This window comes from Mus musculus, chromosome 6, assembly GCF_000001635.26.
Source record: "Mus musculus strain C57BL/6J chromosome 6, GRCm38.p6 C57BL/6J".
NCBI classification, from domain to species: Eukaryota; Metazoa; Chordata; class Mammalia; order Rodentia; family Muridae; genus Mus; species Mus musculus.
In genome coordinates this window covers 137,561,607-137,581,322 of record NC_000072.6, presented here as the reverse complement: position 1 = coordinate 137,581,322, position 19,716 = coordinate 137,561,607, and the positions used below count along the sequence as shown (strand labels likewise).

The window sequence follows — 19,716 nt, the reverse complement described above, 5'->3', positions numbered from 1 at the left end:
CCAGGTAGTCTCTCGGATGACCTCACATTTCTGGGCATCTTCTTGCCTTAGTCTTAAAAGTGTGGTGACTGCAGGCACTTGTCACAGTGCTAAGAGGAAATTTCTTCACCTTTCCTTATTTGAAGATTATCTTTATGTGTGTGTGTGTGTGTGTGTGTGTGTGTGCGTGTGTCCACACGCACACATGTCACATGTGTAGGCATGCCTCTGGAGGCCTAAAGAGCCAGCTAGAGTGATTATGAGCTGCCGGGTATGGATGCTGAGCTGAACTTGGGTCTCCTGGAAGAGAAGAAAGCTCTCTTAGCACTGGACGACCTCTTTAGCCCTGCCTTACATCTAAGCATGGTTTTGTTAGACTGATGTTGCAGTTACTGTTTATGGTGTCTGCTGTGGACATGCTGCTTGTATGTTCTATGTGTCTCTCTTCATCTGTGTTTTTGTTTTTCCTAAAGAACAGATTCCACATCTTTTTGCTAAAGCAGACATCCCACTCTTAGGAAAATCTCGGCTAACACGTAAGATGCCTGTGTGATAAATACACACTACTCCGCCTTAATTAAGGGAGCTGTATATTTGCTTACCATCTCCTGTCCTTGCAAAGTGTTGAGTCAAGCCTGCTGCCATAAGATCTTTGCAGAGCTGATGAACAAAGCCAGGGCTTCACAGCAGTGAATCACTGTGTGAGTAAAGGTCCCAGTGCAGGCCTGTTTGATGAGGCTACTAAATATACGAGAATAAAAAATAATCAAAATGTGGGGATTGAGCTATAGCTCATTGATGAAGAGCTGGGCGGCATGGCAGTCTCTCAACACACACACACACACATACACACACATGCACACACATACACACATACACATGCACACAGAGTGCGCGCACACACATGCACACACCATGCACACACACATACACACACATGCACACATATATACACATGCACACATACACACACATGTGCACACAATTGCGCACACTTACACAAACACACACACATACACACACATACACATGCACACACACATGCGCACACCATGCACATACATACACAAACACATACACACATGCATACACACCATGCACACATGCACACACATGCATGATGCACTCACAAATAATAGAAAGGAAAGTTCTGTATACACTCCAAGCCTTGTGTCCACACACGCACAGCTTTTCTTGAGCCCTCTGAGACTTTGTAAATGTATTCTTCTCTCATATATTATATCCTGACTGCACCCTTTCCTCCCTCCACTCCTTCTACTACCCCACCACCATCACCATCCTTCTCCCCCAAACCAATTGCTCCCATTTCCCTTTAGAAAAGAACAGGCCTCCCAGGGATAGCAACAGAATTCTACATAAGTTGCAGTAAGTCTAGCTACACACTTCCATATCAAGGCTGGATGAGGCAACCCAGTAGGAGGAAACAGGTCCCAAGAGCAGGCAAAAGAGTCGGAGACAGCCCTATTCCCATGGTTAGGAGGCCCACAGTCAGCTGCCTAACCATAATGTGTACGCAGAGGCTCTAGCCAGACCCATGCAGGCTCATGGCTGCCATCTCAGTCAAGCCCTGCTTAGTTGATTCTGTGGGCAGTGTCCTCCTGGCATCCTTGACCTCTGTGGCTCAGATAGGCTCCATAGATGAACAGAAGCTGGCTTAACTATTCAGCAGAAGAGATCTGCCACCTTATGTTTGTTTATTAGAACGGATCTGAGGACAGTACTAGCCTACTGGAATGAAGCATTTGCCTCAAAGTAAACACCGTAAATTTAAAAAGCCCGTCTCCTGAGAGAGCACTGGGTTGTGGGTTGTCATCTGTGGATGGTGAGTTTTATTTCACTGTTACGAGTGACAGTGACTGGAGATGAACTGGAGAGCAGTTTATTTTCATGCCATTCTTAAGCCCCCGGAGACAAGAACTTAGAAGATTGATGGGTTTTTAAAAATAACGCAATCTGCATTCTTTCCAATGCTGTGGTCTCTGTAAACACACTACCTTGCAAAGCAGAGTGTGCCAAGAGAGTTGTGTGGGTGTCATGCATACATACGTACGGAACAGAAGAAAGAGTCTCGAAAAATCTACACAGAGTGGCCATTTCATAAGTACCCACACACACAGCGGGCAACCACATTTCAAAATAGAATTATCACTGATTTAGATTAATGCCTGTATTATTTAAAGGCACAGGCAACTTTGGCAACGCTTGGGGGTTTTTTTGTACTTAATTTTTAAGACTGTAAATCTTACATTTGTCAAGTCGTAATATCAATGAAAAGAAATGTTTTGGTGGCGTTTAAAACTTTATAATATAGGACTGACTGTTGAAAGTTCATAAGCCTGAGGATTGACTAACTAATTCACGAACAATATTTTGATTTTAAGTTATAAAACATTTATGTTAAGTCAGCAAAGACTAGAACACTCAAGAGGAAATAAAAGACAGTGTGGCTGGCTGAAGAGATGGCTCAGTGGCTAAGGGCACTGACTGCTCATCTGTGTTTGCAGCACTAAGCCTAGATCCCAGAGCCTTTGTTCATGTTTTACCATAGAATGTACTCTTCCTGCATAGTAAGAAGATAGTGTGACCACCGTGTCCACTGCCACTCTCAAGTGAAGAGGACTTATGGTGTCTGCTGTCTCATTTGGTCCTATGTACCACCCAGGCTAAGGAAGGGGGAAGCACAGAGATGTGTGGTCTTTGTTACCCAGGTAACCGGGCACTGCACACTGCTTCTCACCATGTTCTTCCATTCAGTCTATGTAGAAGATACAGTTGTTATAACCAAGTGGCCTAGAGAGGTAGTGTGGCTGACAGAAGTGACAGACTTGGGATTTGAACCTGTCTTTGCCTGTGAACCCGAGTTCTTCACAGCTCTGTTTCAGTGCCTGAATTCATGATTACTGTGACCCTATAGTACACTAAGTTAGAGAGCCAGGTTTAGGTTATAAGCCCATAGCTTTTGATCATAGGAAACCATCACCTGATGAAGGCTTATTGAACATGTTTTCTACATGCCCCGCCCAACCCCATCAGGCGCACAGAGGAATTGGGTAATGTTATCAGAATGCTGATTACAGGAGAATTACCACATAAACAAAGGACTTGAGTTCGAATCCCTAGCATCCACGTAATCTACACATGCCTGGAAGTAAAGATAGAAGAATCCTAGGGCTCCCTGGCCAGTTAAACTAGCCGAATGGCTGAACCAATAGGCTGCAGTTTCAGTTACAGACCCTACCTTTTAGACCTCATAGAAGTGTGGAGAAGGACACCTGACATTGACCCATGTGGCTGCCTCAAACATGCACACACATGAACACACACACACACACATTCTCTCTCTCTCTGTCTCTCTCTCTCTCTCTCTCAACATGAAAAAAATTTCACTATAAAGTTTTGGGTTTGCAAGCTAACCAAGGTCAACAGCTGGGTCTGTAAGCTAACCAAGGTCAGCAGCTGGGCCTGCATTCTAACCAAGGTCAGCAGTTGGGTATGTAAGTTAGCCAAGGTCAGAAGCTGGGTCTGTAAGTTAACCAAGGTCAGCAGTTGGGTGGAAGAATCACCATTTTATTTCCCTCAAAACAAACTTGAAAGCAACATTTAATATTTTGCTGATCGGTGGTCAGCCTTCATTATGTTAACTTCCAGCCAATGGCTGTAACTACGTTCTGCTGCCTGGGCAAATCTGGACCCACCTGTGTCCTGTCTCCTTTCAGGACCTTGCCTCTCCAATTAAAGCCCTCTCTGACCCTTTACTTGTTAGTAATGCACAAGCCTCAGGGACCATTTGATGTACAGATCTAATGACAGGTTTAGTTCCAAAGGACAGCCTTGGGTCCTATCGTCCCAGCCAGCTATTGACAAAGCTTGTTCTAGACTGTTACCCTGAAAGCAGCCAGTTCATCCTATTTATTGCTGTGCTACCTGGTTTAACCTTTCGAGACCATGTACATGGTATTAGCTTGCTAAAAAGAGTGTATTGACAAAATGATATTTTGTTGGTCTGTGGTTCGATTAAGCTTGGGTAGTCTACTTTTTCTTTTTTTTTGTCTTCACAGGCCCTTTGTGTGCTCGCCAACTGGCCCGCGCTTCTTCCTTCCTCTCCCACTTCCTCAGTGCTATATACGATGCGATTGTAGACAAAAGGGCATGAAGCTTATGTAATGCCTTTCTGCCCAGATAAGAGTTGAGGTAAAAATTACTCCAGAGTTGATAACCCTGTGAGAGATGCCTGCCCTCCATGGTCTGTGCTTGAGGACCTCAGAGTACGTGGGATTTGAATGAGCTAAAGAGGAAGCATCTATCATTGCTTAAAAGACTTTATCATTTTGCTGAAAGGATACATTAAAAGCCATCATTTTCAACGTGATTTAACATGGCGTATTCTGTCAGATGGCCTTTCTCTTAGCCAGCTGCAGGGACACGATTGTCCTCTGTGTCCGGCGAACTGAGGAGTGTTTAAAGGAGAAGTTAATGGGCAGAGAAAGCTTGAGGCTGTGTCCTCAAAGCTTTCATTTCCCTTCTCTCTGAAATCCTTTCTATGTGGCCTGTTTTATCAGTCTGTTTAAATGGAAATTCTCAGAGGAAGTGGGAGAGTCTGTGGAAGGGTTATTGGACCCTTTGAGAGGTGAATTTATACATGCCATCCTTATGCCTTTCCTCTGTCAGCAATGGATTCTCTGATTATTTGGTTATTTCATTTTTCTCCCTTGGAAATTACATGGGTTTTTTTTTTTTTTTTTTGAAAAGAGTAAAATCACTAATTTTTGCGTTTTATTGCGAAATCTAATGGAGTAGATTTTCTTCTTAAATTTGACTTGGGAAAATTTCCTAGAGTGTTAGAGTTTTACCAACCAGTCTCCTGTTTCGGGGGCGGGGGCTAGAGAGGGCACCTGCAAGGTTGCAGATGGCGGATGTGAATGCTACCCTGCTTGATGCTAAGGCCTCTCGGTTCTGACCTGTCATAGTCATGGAACACAGAGAGGGCCAAGGTTTTTCTCCTCTATTTTCCCTACTTGGCAAGAGTTGCTGGGTTTCTGGTTAAAATTTCCCAATGAGACTGTCTTAGTTAGTTAGGGTTTTACTGCTGTGAACAGACATCATGACCAAGGTAACTCTTATAAGGACAACATTTAATTGGGGCTGGCTTACAGGTTCAGAGGCTCAGAGATTCATCCCAATATCATTGAGGCAGGAGCATGGCAGCAACCAGGCAGGCATGATACAGGAGGATCTGAGAGTCCATCTGAAGGCTGCTAGCAGAATCCAGGCAGCTAGGATGAGGGTCTTAAAGCCCACATCCACAGTGACACAACTACTCCCAAGGGCCACACCTCCAAATAGTGCCACTTCCTGGGCCAAGCATATTCAAATCACGACAGAGATCTTATCATGTTGGAGTTGTACTGTGGTTCCAAGGCTGAAGGCTGAAGGTTCTAAATTCGTAAGTAACTTTAGCCTGTATTTCCTGGTATATCCTAAACCTGGCCAGTGGAAAGTGAAGTCCCTGCTGTGTTCACTTACGGACTCTTGTATCACTAACTCTGCAGTTGAGCGTCTTCAATGTTTCCGTGACTCCTCAGTCTCATGCTTCTGTAGACAAAGATTCAGTTATGACTCCAGTGTGTGAGGGGAACACGTGAGGAGAGATGTGATTAACCAGGACCAAATCCCAGGAATGGAAAGGGGGGCTGTACTTACATCCAGAAGGGCAGGTGGTGACATCGCCTACCCTTTCTGCTTGGCTGTAACTGGCCTCCTGTCATTTGGATCTGGGGGTCTCAGTTGTCAGTTCTGTAGCTTGTCTTGTGTGCCTCTATAATATGATTGCAGAGGAGGAAGTAGGCATGGTTACCAGTAAAGGCGAGTGCAGTCATAGCACTTTCTAGAAGGAAGAGAACCAGCACTAACCAAGCCCGTGCCATTCCAAGTACATGATACGGCACAGGATGACTTCTGCTCAACACTTTTGTTCTAGAAAGGTGAGGAAGGCAGTAATACCCATGTGCCTTAGATTTGCTTATGGCATCAGCCATCTCAGCCCACAAAGGCGACTTAACAATGGTCCCAGCCTCTGCGGTTTTTACTAGTGTTAGGAAAATGATAGCTGTATCCCTCTCATCCACCTTTACTGACACGTCACTAACTACTTCCTGCTGACTCAGAGCAGATAGTGTCCCAGCATTTTGTCACGTTAACAGCAGTGGATTGATCATACGTTATTATTAGGAATCTGCTCGTCTGTAGTTGGAAACATTTCTTTAACTACCATTATTTTTATTTTTAAATGTGTCTATTTCTGTGCCTTTGTGGATGTGCGTTTGTGTGTCAGTTCCTACGAAGACCAGAAGAAGGTGTTAGATCCACTGGAGGGGGAGTTACTCCTTGGGGTGTGGGTTCTGGGAACTGAACTCAGGGCCTCTGCAAGAGCACCAAACGCTCTAACCACTGAGCCCCTTAGCCCCCAGTCCCTTTTCTGTTTGGCATTTGACAAATGGAAGGGCCTGTGAGAGGGTATCATGAAAGTGTCAGATTGGAATTGGGTTTGCATATCAGATCTTAAGTACCTTGGTGCTCCCAGATGTTGGGCTGGGATGTTTGCCACTGTTGTACTGGTCCTGAGTATGTCATTCGTTTTGGAGTTCATTGTGGGATTCTAACATCGTTCTCAGCAAAGAGACAATGCTGATGCTTTCTGTTTTCCTCTACTCAATTTTGTAACTCTCATGGTGATCTGTTTTTGAAATGGATATGAATGTGTGGGATGTTTATCCAGAAGGGCCTTTGGGATCCAGTCTGTGGCAAAGAAGGAAGGAAGTACTACAGAGCAGGGGGGGCAATTGAACTACCATGGAGTGACGGCCACATCCAACCCAGTGTGGATCTACAGAGCCGGGCTGGCTCTCTGTCATTGTCTTCATTCAGTTGAAGGGACCATGTCTTCATATTCCACATGACAACCTGTCTTGATGGCGGACGAGCTGTCCCTGGGAAGGGAAAGAGGGCATGATGCTGGGGGGGGGGGGGCTGCTTCAAGCAAGGTTGTTAGCTGCAGGCTGTGTGCAGGCAGCACACGGCTTCTGGGGGAATGAATTCTATCCTGAATGAGAACCTTAGAGGCTCGTCTGCTTCTCCTCCTCCTTTTTCTTTTTGCAAGAACAGTAGGAAAAAAAAATCTGGCCTTGGGCTGAGCCTCAGCTTCTAAGAATGAGGCGACCAAGCAGAGTGGATAGGAGCCGGGAGCTGGTGGGAGGAAAAGTGTGGCGTGGGGCAGGCCATCCAGCCAGCTCAACGGTGGCTTTGATTGCTGCTTTCAAAGTTCTGTCTGTAGAGATGGCAATTTTGTATCACATAAGCCAGATAAAACTGGGTGCTCCGTGCAGCAAAATGTTCTGTTCTTTATGCAAACAAATCCTACTCTGCAAATAAGCCTTATTCTTTTAGTTTTCTTTACACATGCCTATTTTCTATTTTTTATATTGTTCTTCTTCTTCTTCCCTATCTTTAGTAATTTCTTTCTTTCTTTTTTTAATTTTTATTTTAAACTCCAGATTTTACCCCCCTGCCCCGTCCACCCTCCAACAGTTCCACATCCCATACCTCCTCCCCACACCCCTACCCCCATCTCCAAGAGGATGTCCCCACCCCCTACCTCACACCCCACCAGATCTCTAAACTCTCTGGGGCCCCCAGTCTCTTGAGGATTGTGTGCATCATCTCTGACCGAGTCCAGACCCAGCAGCCCTCTGCTGTGTGTGCGTTGGGGGGCCCATATCAGCTGGTGTATGCTGCCTAGTTGCTGGACCAGTGTTTGAGAGATCTCGGGGGCGGGGTGAGGGGAGTTAGGGTTGCCCTTCTCCTCAGCCTCTTCGAGCTTTTCCCTAATTCAGCCACAGGTGTCAGCAGCTTCTGTCCATTGATTGGGTACAACTATCTGCATCTGACTCTTTCAGCTGCTTGTTGGGTCTTTTGGGGGGGCAGTCATGATAGGTCCCTTTTTGTGAGCGCTCCACAGCCTCAGTAATAGTGTCAGGCCTTGGGGCCTCCCCTTGAGCTGAATCTCACTTTGGGCCTGTGGCTGGACCTTCTTTCCCTCAGGCTCCTCTCCATTTCCATCCCTGCAGTTCTTTCAGACGGGAACAATTATGGGTCAGAGTTGTGACTTCGGGATGGCAACCCATTCCTCACTTGATGCCCTGAGTAATTTATTCTTTTGTTGAACCTTCATATTAAAAACCAAAAAACATCAGGTGAGGGCCAGCCTGATGGCTCACACGTTAAGAGCACTGGCTGCTCTTCCAGAGGATCCAACACCTAATTGGCAGCTCATGGCTGCCTGTTAGTTTAGTTCCAGGGGATCTAACACCCCACACAGACATATATGCAGGCAAAACACCAGTCCATGTAGAATAAAAATAAACGGAAGAAATAAAAATTCTTTTTAAAAATCCGGTGAATGTTAACTAGTTTGCTGAGCATTCCTGTCAGTGCTGAAGCATGGCATATCATTGTCTCACTGAGTTTTACAAGTTTTAAGTATATATCTAGTGACTGCTGTTTGACTATGTGTCTCTTTGGCTTTTCTATCTATGATTGCATGTTTATTTATGGTGTGTAACTTTGAAATTGTTTCACCTTTGCCTTTTGGGGACAGACCTGGGACTCATTTTCTCCATTTCTTACCATGGGGAGTTTTAACTTACTAGTATTTTTTTTTCATCTCATACACATACGGTTTCCACTTTAAAATGCTTGTACCAGGTTCTCTGCCTTCTCTCCCAATATTCTCAGATTTAAGCACCAGTAAAACATTACCAAAACAGAGAAGGACCTTCTTCTTCTGTCTTCTCACCACAGTTTGACTGTGAATACAGCACCTCAAAATGGCTCTTGTCCAATAGATTGTCTTAGCACCAACTTTGTATCTCATATGCCATACAAACCTATTGATGTATTTACTTATTATCTTTTATATTTTTATTTTCTGTGCATATGTGTGTTTGTGTGAGGACATCTGTGTGCATCTCCATGTGTGGAAGCCATAGGTAACGTAACCCAGGATGACGCTCCTTGGTTGAGAGTCACTGAATTTTCCGAGGCAGAGTCTCTCACAGGTCTGGATGGAGCTGATTTGGCTAGGGTGACCCCTGGACCCCCAAGGATGCACCTGTTCAGTTGCCTCATGCTGGAGTTACAGGTACATATTCTCATACCTGGCTTTCAAGACAAACAAACAAACAAAAAAGGTTTCTTTATTTATGTGTTTATTTAGAAGCGTATGAGCGGTTCCCCTGCACTCACACATGTCTGTGCACCACAAGCATGCCTGGTGCCCTCAGAGGCTAGAAGAGGGCATTGGATCACCTAGAACTGCAGTTATAGGTTATTATGAACCGAAATAAGCGTCTTGTTGCTGGGAACCAAAATTGGGTCCTCTATAGAAGTGGTCAGTGCTCCTAGTTACTGAGCCGTCTATCCAGCTCCTGCCTGGATTTTAAAATGCTGATTTTGGGGGCCTAACGAAAGTCCCCATGCTTGCTCAGCAAGGACTTTACTGACTGAGGCACCTCCCCACCCTGTGGGGCACCAGGGCCATTATGTGCAGTGCAGCAGGCTGTGTCCTGTTGGGAAGGAAAGCAAGGCCAGGCCTCCTGTATCATCTTAGTCCCCTGAGAAAGCACTCCCTTCTGATCCAGTCTGCTCCAGGAGACGTGATACCGGTTGGACTATAGATTTGAATCTTACATGTTCCTACATGTCGTCTCTCACCTGAGTCCTTAAGTGGCCCCCCGGGTGGCTCCACACAGCCACCTCTGACCCTTTTTGTTCTGTGTGCACTGCTTTGGCCACTCGATCTGGCTCTGACTTGGCCCCAGTTGACTTTCTTCATCATAAGAGAAGCCTCATGCTCACTTTAAAGAAAATTTTAGTGACGTGTTTGTGAGCATGGGTTCATGCATGTGACTGTCGTGCCGAAGGATCCCATAAGAGGGCGTCAGGTCCCCTGGAGCTGGAGTTAGAAGGTGGCTGTGAGCCTCAGGTTTGGCTGCTGAGAACTGAATCTGGGTCCTCTGCAAGAGAAGGAAGTACTCTTAGCCATTATTGAAATCTCCAGCTGCCTTGCATTTATTTTTACTACACTTGCATTTATTTTTCCGTGTTTCTGGTGCAAAGCCTTCTTCCTTAGCTCATCTAACCTCCATATTGCTACACCTCCCCCTTGGTTACTCATTGACACCCTGTTCCTTAGACTCTGCCTCTTCAGCATAAAAGTGTCCATAGTAACCACAGCTAGCATTAACCTAGCACCCAGACCGAGTTCTCCATCAATGCTTCCCATTGTTATTTGCTGCTCTGTTAGTCTCCCCACCTCGGGGAAGGGCTTTACCTCCTCAGCGGTGGTGACTTCCTTGTTTAAAAGAGGAGGAAGTCTTAGCTGAGGCCTGGGAGAGTCCAAAGGAGAGACTTTGATGAGTATAGCGGAACACCGAAACTGAAGCAGTCCCACCCTCTCGGTGTATGAACCAAAGGTCACTGGACACATCCGTGAGCAGGGAGCGATGCTCTCTCAGTCTTGCCTTGACAGTTGCTTGGACGAGTTTTACCTCAGCAGTGCAGGAAGGTAAGTTGGAGCTTGTGAATATTTTCCTTGCTAATGGGGGCTTTGCTCAAAGGCGTTAATTATGACAGAAGATGTGTGTAGACCTTGAAAGGCAGTAGTATTTTTAGGGCAAGTAGGAACTTTCACTTGTTTTTTTTAAATTCCCTTCTTGGCATTCCTAGTGGCTTCTAAACCTGGTAAGATCTTGGGATGCTTTAGTGTCCACAGCCACCTGACCTCTTCTTTCCCTCCCCTTTTCCTTGCTTGGGGAGTTAAAGGCCTTTCTTCCTAAGAGCCTGGTGCTTAGGAGAGTAACCTCCCTGTTCGTCTCTTGGCTAGGATGGGATCGGAGGACTATTCATAGTTCTGAAGCTATAAAACGAATCGTATATGCAAAACACCTTGATTATGCTATAAATATTAACCGCCTTGAATTGTTTGTACAGGGTTAGTGGTACTATGAAAATTTGCTTATTACTCAAATTTAACCTTCAAAGGTTATTGTTGGCTCTGAGCCCACAGACTGAACATGGCCAAACTTCCCTGCAAACATTTTGCTTGGGACTGAAACTGTAGTTAGATATGTGTACTTAAAGTTTTTGTTTTTTAAATCTGTGTATATTAATGGAACTTGTAAATATTTAAATAGTCAATTAGTGGAAGTTGTAAAGGGAACAACTATTTTTAAACTATCTAAGTTTATAATTTTGGTCTTTTAGTATCGATTTGAGCTGAGAGACAAGCAAGGCCATCAGTGTGTAGAGGTCTCTATATGCCTTTTATTTATTTTTGAGGTCCTTGTTGGATGGTCACAATCTGATTGGGAAGGAAACTTTTGCTTCTCGCTCTGTTACCAGAAGTAAAATACAAAGCTAGGATACTATGTAGTACTGTGTAAGAACAAACAGGAGGCCCAATCGTCCAAACAGACAGCAAAAGTCAGTATCTGCCTGACTTACTCTTCTGGACTGGGGTTGTACCTTCTTCAATTTAAGTCACGATGTGTGTGTGTGTGTGTGTGTGTGTGTGTGTGTATGTTTATGTGTTTATGTGAGTGCGTGTGTCTTATATACACATAGTGAGCCTATGTGTGTATGGATGCAAATGGAAACCAGAGGTTCCTATCAAGTGTCTTCTCAGCCTTATCTTTGGGGGTAGCGTATCTCACTGTCTCTGGGATGCATGGATTCTTCTAGGCTGGCTAGCTAGTCTGCTCTAGAGATTCCTGTGTCTCTGCCTCTTCAGCCCTGGAGTCATGGATGCTCACTGCTGCCTCTGGCTTTTTACAGGGATGTTAGGTCTTCATACTTGCTTTGGTAAGCCCTTTATCCACTGGGTCATGCCCGCGTGGCCTGGGTGATGCTGTTGAACAGCATTCTCATGTGTGTTGATTTTCCTGTAAAGTGCCTGCCATGAAGAAGGTTGGCACTCCAGGCTTTGCTCACATGACCCTCCAGCAGCGCACAAGGCTTCTAGGAGCAGAAAGAGACGAAGTTCGTGGAGATGTTCATGGTCTGGCTTATTTTTATCTTGGTTATAAACTTTTGTCCAAATTCCAAAGCAAGGTGTCAGTGTCATGTGGACTTTAAACTCCACGCAGTCTCTGAGAAAGGAATGTAAAACATTTTGTTCTTTGACCCAGCCTTCTCCTCACTTGGAGGAGGATGTGTGTCTGTATACCTTGTACCTGGGGTTGTTTAAACAGAAGTTTCTGTTTTTCGGCAGCTCCATCTGGAAACAACTTTTTTTTCTCTTCTTTTTTTTTCTTTTTGCAATTTAGCTAACATAAATTGTGTATTAGAAGAAATTTCCAGATGCATGGCTCGTCTGTTTAGTCTCCTTTCTAGTTAAGCAGCTCTGAACTGAACTGTGTAGAGATGTCTCCTCTTAAGTTTTCTTGTGCTAACTTTGTCTCTCTACTCACTTGCCATGTCAGTGTGAAGTTTAGTAAAGGGCTTGGGCCACCTTAGAGTACAGTGACAAAGGACTTTATATAATGTCTGCTGAGTTGAATAAAAAGAGTGTGTAGGGTTATAATAAAGCAGATAACCGTGAAGTCTTGTGTGTGTGTGTGTGTGTGTACACACACTCAAGACCATGCAGGGTGTCATTTCCTATCTTGGATTTTTGAAACAGGCTCTCTCACTGGTCTGGGACTCATAGATTTGGCTAGGCTGGCTGGCCAATGAGCTCCAGGGATCTGCCTGGCTCAATTTTCTTGGTTCTGGGATCAGAGGCACTCACTGTCACACTCAACTCTTAAACATACATCTGAAGGCTGATGTAGGTCCTCTTGCTTTGACAAGCACTTGACTTTCTGAGCCTCCACTGTAAGCTCCTGGGATCCTTTAACAAAAAATTTTAACTTAGTTGAATGACTAAATAGGCTTAAAATCTTTTTGAAAGGTTTAATGTTACTATTTATATTCATGTCTATGCATATGTGTATGTATGTGTGTGGTTTTGTGCATATGACTGTGCTGCCTGCAGAGGCCAGAAGAGGGCATAGGGTCTCCTGGAACTGGAGTTACAGGCAGTTGTGAGTTGGTTGTGGGTGCTGGGAACCAAGCTTTGGTTTTCTGGAGGAGCAGTGTGCAATATTGATCGCTGAGCCATCTTTCCAGATCTTCTTCTCCCCAGTCTTCCCCCTTTTTAGAGTTTAGCTTTACATATATCCTGTGTGAATGATGTATGTGTGTGCAGTATTGTTTGTATTAGCATTCAGAGTAATGGGTTTCATTTTCTTACACATTCCATTTTGCTTCATTTCTATCTGTATGTTTAAATTGTTTAATTGAACAAGACTTTAAAGATTGGCCTTTGAGCTGCATGCACATAGAATTTTGTATTCAGAGTGTGTTAACTAGATTTAGAAATTTGATTAGACCTACCTTGTGGCACTTTTAATTACAATATTCTAAACTGGCAGAGTGATTTGTAAGCTAATGTTATTCTGTAATTAGTGGTATGTGATGAAAGAGGATGGAAGGTGAGTTTCTTTCATTTGCTCTGTTACATGTCAGTAGTGGTCTGTGAAGGCTTTGGTTTAAGAGCATGGCTGTGCCTTTTCTTAGTTATTCAAAGTATATTATGGGGTGCTTGAGAAGATGGCTCCGTTGGTAACTTGCTTGCCTCCTAACAAGCACGAGAGGTTGAGTTTGGATTTCTCCAACCCACATACAAAACTAACTGTGGCAACAGGAGCTCCTGAGACGTGATGGGAGGCAGAGCCAGGAGGATCTCAGAAGCTAGCCTGGCCGACCTGCTGATATGGCAAGCCAATGAGAGATCCTGCCTCACACAACAGGTGGAGGGGACCAGGGCCATTGGAGATTGTTCTTTGACCTCCCTCGTGTGTGTGTGTGTGTGTGTGTGTGTGTGTGTGTGTGTAGGCATACACAGATACATTGTGTCACACTCATACAGACATGCATATAGACACACAGGGACACAGATGACACAAATACATTGTGTCACATATTTAGGTGTAATTCAGAATAACATAAACTTTGCTAAAGATTATATCTAAATAATTTGAAGTCCTATCCTTTGTATTTGTTACTTTCTGTCATTGCTTTCTAAGAAAAAAAAAAAAAAAAAAAAAAAAAGCCAAAGCTTTCTACAGATAACACCCCTCTAGTTTATATAGTTTACATTTTCGTGTACTTTGCGAGGTCACATAGCATAGAGTGCACTGGATCGAGCAGTGATCATGAGCATTGATCTGCAGTGAGCAACATGAAACCCTGGCTTGGGGTAGGAAAGCTGTCCCACTGCTCCGCCTTGCCGCACCCAAGACTCAGAGCGTAAGCTCTTCAGTAGCTCAGAGCCCTGCTTCCTTCTGCCCATCCTCAGCTGACCCCGAAGCTCAGGCTGAATGCTATCATGGGTTTCACAGTGGCCACTGTGTGAAGGTCATCGACTGCTAGGCTATCTGTCCTTTGTGATCACGTGTTTTCTTGGCCTTTATCATATCTCTCATCCCCTGCCTCATTTTTCTTACTTGAAGTGTGTCATTTATAGTGACCATTCAGCTCTTTCTTAAGGTCTGCTGACCGTCATGGTTGGATCTCTCGGTCCTATCTCCCACGATTGTGTTTAATGTTTTGCACTGTTGAATTTTCTTACTGTGCCTTACATTGTGTGTTTTTTTCATGTATGCTCATGTATGTTCATGAGTGCTCATGTATGTTCATGTATGCTCAAATATGTTTATGCATGTTCATGCATGCTCGTGTATGTTCATGCATGCTCATGTATGCTCATGTATGTTCATGAGTGCTCATGTATGTTCATGTATGCTCATGTATGCTCAAATATGTTTATGCATGTTCATGCATGCTCATGTATGTTCATGCATGCTCATGTATGCTCATGTACGTTCACGTATGATCATGTGTCGCTCCTTCCATCTAGACTGACTTTCAACAGCTCACTGAGCTCGCTTGCTGTTAGTATGATGGATTGGTTGTAGGTGGTTTGCTCTGGGTTCTCCTGTGTTGCCTTACAGTGCTTAGATACCAATGGAGCACTGCTTGGAATGATGAGTCTGTGAGTCACTGCATAGCACACATTCTGCTCCTCTACCACAGTGGACATTCGAGGACTCAGAGTGGCTTTCTCATGCAGAGAAGCTGCAGATGAGGGTTGCTCCCCACCTTGTTGCATGGTGCCTCAGGCAGAGAGGAACTGAGAAGTCACTCAGGCTTTGTAAGCACTGGTCACATGTCTGACTCACAGAACATTTCCATGAATTTGTAGTAGACATAAATATAGCTAGTTACACTAGAAACCTGGTTTGTGGGAAGGGGCCTGTCCTCACATGATTGGCGTTATGGATTTGTTTCTGTGACAAAATCCTGAGAAATACCACTTTAGGAAATGAGGCTCCATGTTGGCTCATAGTTTGAGAAGAGCTCAGTCCATCTTGACGAGCATGTGGGTGAGAGAGGCTCTGTCTGTGGCAGGGTAATTAACTTGACCAAGGTCCATAACTCATAAAGGACAGGGCTGGTCCCGAGTCAGGAGTTGTCTGCGCTGAGATGTCAGTGGGCCCATAAGGTGCTGTGTGGGTTACATATTAATAACTTCTGCATTATCATACTCTGTGTACCGTGTGGGTTATACATTAATAAGTTCTCCATTACCATACCCCGTGCCCTTGGTGGCATCACTGACCTCACCAGATGGAGCAAGAAGTAAGACTGATCCCGACACCCAGTCTTGAGTTTCCCAGAGGCTTAGAAGCAAAAAGTCAAAACAATTTTTTTCAAGAGTTTGGAAGTGGCCGGGAATGAAACTCTAAACAAGAAGAAATGATTGTGTTGGGGTGTGGAGGTGGGAGAGGGTGGGTTTGCAAATACCTAGAGATTGAGAGACAAGAGCCTGCTGGTGAGAGCAGAAAGCCTGACAGGGACAGGATGACAATACCCGATGATAATATAGACTATGGCAGGGGGACCCGCAGCCCCTCACATAAGCTCTCTGTGCTGTAAGTCTGGATGAATTGTACACTCCGAAAATCAGAGGGGGAAGCAGGAAGGTGTGTATGACCTGGCAGGGTCATCCAGGGCTTTGTGTCATGTGTCATACGGACAATTATGCTCTCAGGAGGTTATGATGGGGCTGAATGGTCCTCTCTGTCATCAAGTCCCAGTATAGCCTGGAGCGCATGCTGTGGTGACAGTGGTGTGAGCAAGCCTGACACACTGCCAGTCCTACAGGATAGCTGTACAGGACAGCTAGGCGTGTGCTGTTCTCCTGTAATTCCAGCATCGATGAGGCTGAGGCAGGAGGATTGCCGAAGATCTGAGGCCAGCCTGGGCTAAATAGCCAGACTGTCAAAACAAAACAAATCAAACAAACAAAAAAACAACCCGAAAACAAATAAATAGTACTGTGTAGGTGACGGGCTACAAAGCAGGATGCTGGTTATTAAATGGTTATTAACTGCATCTGTATCTATAGTAGACCTCGCAGTTTACTGTGGAGGGCACACCTTCTCTTCATGTGTGTATAAAAAGTATGAACAGAAAGGCAGCCTCAGGCAGCTCCTCGGGAGGGACCTAGATGAAGGCTCTGTCCCCATGGGACAGATAGTCCCATGCCTCTGGCTGTCCATCTAGACATTTAAGGGGACAAGATGTGAAGGACGAAGAGGAGGAAATGGTATTGGTACTTTGCCCCTCCTCCAGTGTTTTTAATAAAGAAGATACTCATTCAAAAACAAACAAACAAACAAAAAAAGAAACACAAAACATAGGTAAACCTTATGGCCCATGGCTGCAAAGAACCACTTTATCAAGCTGTACAGTGTGTTTTAGAGTAAATGTTAATGTAAAAGAGAGAAAAAATAACCTAAAAGGTTTATGAAGTAGAAAGTTACAGAGACTAGTTTAATTTATTAAAGAAAATTTTAAAACAATATGGTTGAGAGATGGCTCAGCAGCCTTTCACTGACCTTACAGAGGACCTCGGCTTGGTTCCAGTCACAGATGATGGGCAACCCTCTGTAAGCTCCAGTTCCAGGGTCCTGATGCCCCCTTCCGCTGCCCTCCATGGGCACTGCACATGTGTGGTTCACATACGTGATGCAGACCCTCACTCACCTATCCAATAAACGAATGAATGAATGAATGAATGAATGCAGTGCAGCTTAGTATGGTGTTTGCAGGCATGTGCTACCATACCTTGGTATATTTTCTTTTAACTTATTGTTTGTTTTGTTTTACATTTTAAGCAGGTTATTAAATATCAACTGCTCTTGCAGAGACCCGAGTTCAAGTCCCAGCACCCACATGGCAGCTAACAACACCCTGTGACTCTACTCCTAGGGACCCGACACCCTCTTCTGGCCTCTGTGTGTTCCAGACCAGACCCACACCCACACACAGTAGACAGATTCGCATGCAAGCAAGCACCCATGCATATAAAATGAAATTAATTCAAAAGAATAAAATAAAAAACATTGCAGTTCAATCAAAAGTAATGAGGTACACGTTTATTTTTGAAAACCAGATACTAAAAATAGATTGTTTACCTGTAAAGTCTAAGAAGACGATTTTATGTTGCTTAAAAACCAGAGACTCCGGTCAGGGAGGAGCTTTCGAAGGAGGGCTTTTAAGCTGAGGCTGAGGAATTAGGGAGGCAGAGCTAAAGTGGGTGACTGTTCCAGGCAGGGCAGAGAGTTCTCAAAACCAGGGGTGGCTAAGGAGATGCCACAGCGAACATCATTGAGGCCCTCACGTCACAGAACAGGAGTTCCACTTGTGATTTGTCCTGTATGCCCACTGCTGGAAATACTGTCTCTGCTGCAAAGGAGTAAACATCCATCCAGGCTTAATGTAAGGACAGGAATAAGTGGACATTTTCTGGGGCATTCCTGGTGTAACCCTGAATACAGGGGTCGATCTGAGAATACTGCTCCCCTCCCTAGAAGCCAGACTCATTCTTTTACCTGAGATGACAGCTTCAGGTATGTGGGGCGCTTGCAGTAACCTCCTGGGCCTAAGCTTTGTTGCTTGCTTTTTTAAAGTGTCTTGAGTGGAGTTTGCCAGGGAGACGGGAGGCTTAGAAAAGGCAGGAAACCAAATGCAGTGTGGTCTGGGATGCTCTGGATCTGCCCCGAGATGGAACTGGAGTTAGTATCTGCATTGCCAGGAACAAATCGGAGATAGGATGAGGGTGGCCACTCCTTTCACTAACCAGTTGCTACAGGAAGGGGCTGTCACTAGAACCCATCACCCAGGGCCCTCTGGCTGCTCCCTGACAGCGAGACAGCAACCAGCAATGGTAAGCAGAGTTAGAGGTACTTAAAGCTAAAGCGCAGCTGTCAGGAGCGCTTCTCTTTTCAACAGCGCGTGTGAGCTGAGTTAGGATGATTTCATCGCCATCCCATCCGAAGGCCTGGGCTCAGGGAGGATTTTGTCAAGAAGGACAAGAGGGTTGGGTGTGTCCCAGATCTGAGCAATAAGGTCCAGGTAGCCAGGAGGGGGACTATAATTTTAAAAGACAGTTGCCAGTGAGGCAGTGGTGGCATACACCTTTAATCCCAGCACTTGCGAGGCAGAGGCAGGCAGATTTCTGAGTTCAAGGCCAGCCTGGTCTACAGAGTGAGTTCCAGGACAACCAGGGCTACACAGAGAAACCCTGTCTCCGAAAACCAGAAGAAAGAAGGAAAAAAAAAAAAAAGACAGTTTGCCACAAAATAGAGGTTAAACGTGGATTGGCAAAATTAAGGAAAAAGAAAGGGGGTTAGTTTAGAAGAAAAGGCAAAGCAATTTTTGACAAAGGAAAAGATAATATATTCTCAGTGTCTCTTTTATTCAGTTGATTTAGGTTTTTTTGTTTGTTTGTTTGTTTCTTTTTGAGACAGGGTTAAACTCTATGTACTTCAAGCTGAATGTGAACTCACTATGAGTCCCAGGCTGGCCTCAAACTACAGCAATCCTCCTGCCTCAGCCTACTGAGTGCTGGGATCGCAGGCATGCACACCGCCATGTATGGCGTCACTGTTGTTCTTGTGTGTGTGTGATAGGAACGCGTTTGTGTGCACACAGGTGTGCATGCATATGGACCACAGACGGCAGGCAGTCTCAGGATTAGGGTCTCACTGAACTCAGAGCACATCCATTTGGTCATTGCATGGCCAGTGAACTCGCCTGCCTCTATTCACACACCACTGGAGCTCCAGGCACGCACAGCCACACCCAGCTCTTACATGGGTGCTGGGGATCTGAACTCACAAACTCATGCCTCTACAGCAAGTACTTCATTGGCTTCACTGTATCCCAGTCCCTGTCACCAGATGCTTAGAGGGTGGCCGATAATCAGTTTGTTGCTATGGAAACAGCAGAGGGGTGCATTTTAAAATAATAAATAGGGTAGAATGTAGATGCTCCCACCAAAATGAAAAGATCAGACAAAATTATCTCAAAATTAGTGAACTCTGAGCACCAGAAACAATCCCCGTCCTGGAAATACCCCCACGGATAGTTTCTTAAGCTCTAATAATAAATAGATAATTGTCTTTGGACTTAGCATTTTCAAAGGTGTTCCCCAGACATTCCACAAGGTCCCTCAGGATCCGTCATTAGGCATTCCTTCATCCTTTTCTT

The 19,716-nt window shown here is 44.8% G+C and overlaps 1 protein-coding gene across 8 annotated transcripts in view; it reads left to right on the top strand.

The window, feature by feature from the left end:
* Positions 1 to 19,716, top strand: part of Eps8 (epidermal growth factor receptor pathway substrate 8) — a 172,153-nt gene that overhangs the window by 68,075 nt on the left and 84,362 nt on the right. For 2 of the 8 annotated variants that reach the window (NM_001271587.1, NM_001271595.1), the window contains exon 1: positions 10,314 to 10,621. The exons of 4 other annotated variants lie outside the window; for them this stretch is intronic. In NM_001271587.1, coding sequence (NP_001258516.1) covers positions 10,560 to 10,621 — 62 coding nt within the window. In that variant the 5' untranslated portion in view covers positions 10,314 to 10,559. Of the gene's footprint in view, positions 1 to 4,058; positions 4,192 to 4,510; positions 10,622 to 19,716 lie in introns of those variants that run through there. 2 more of the 8 variants (XM_030255145.1, XM_017321383.2) reach the window with 2 other exon arrangements.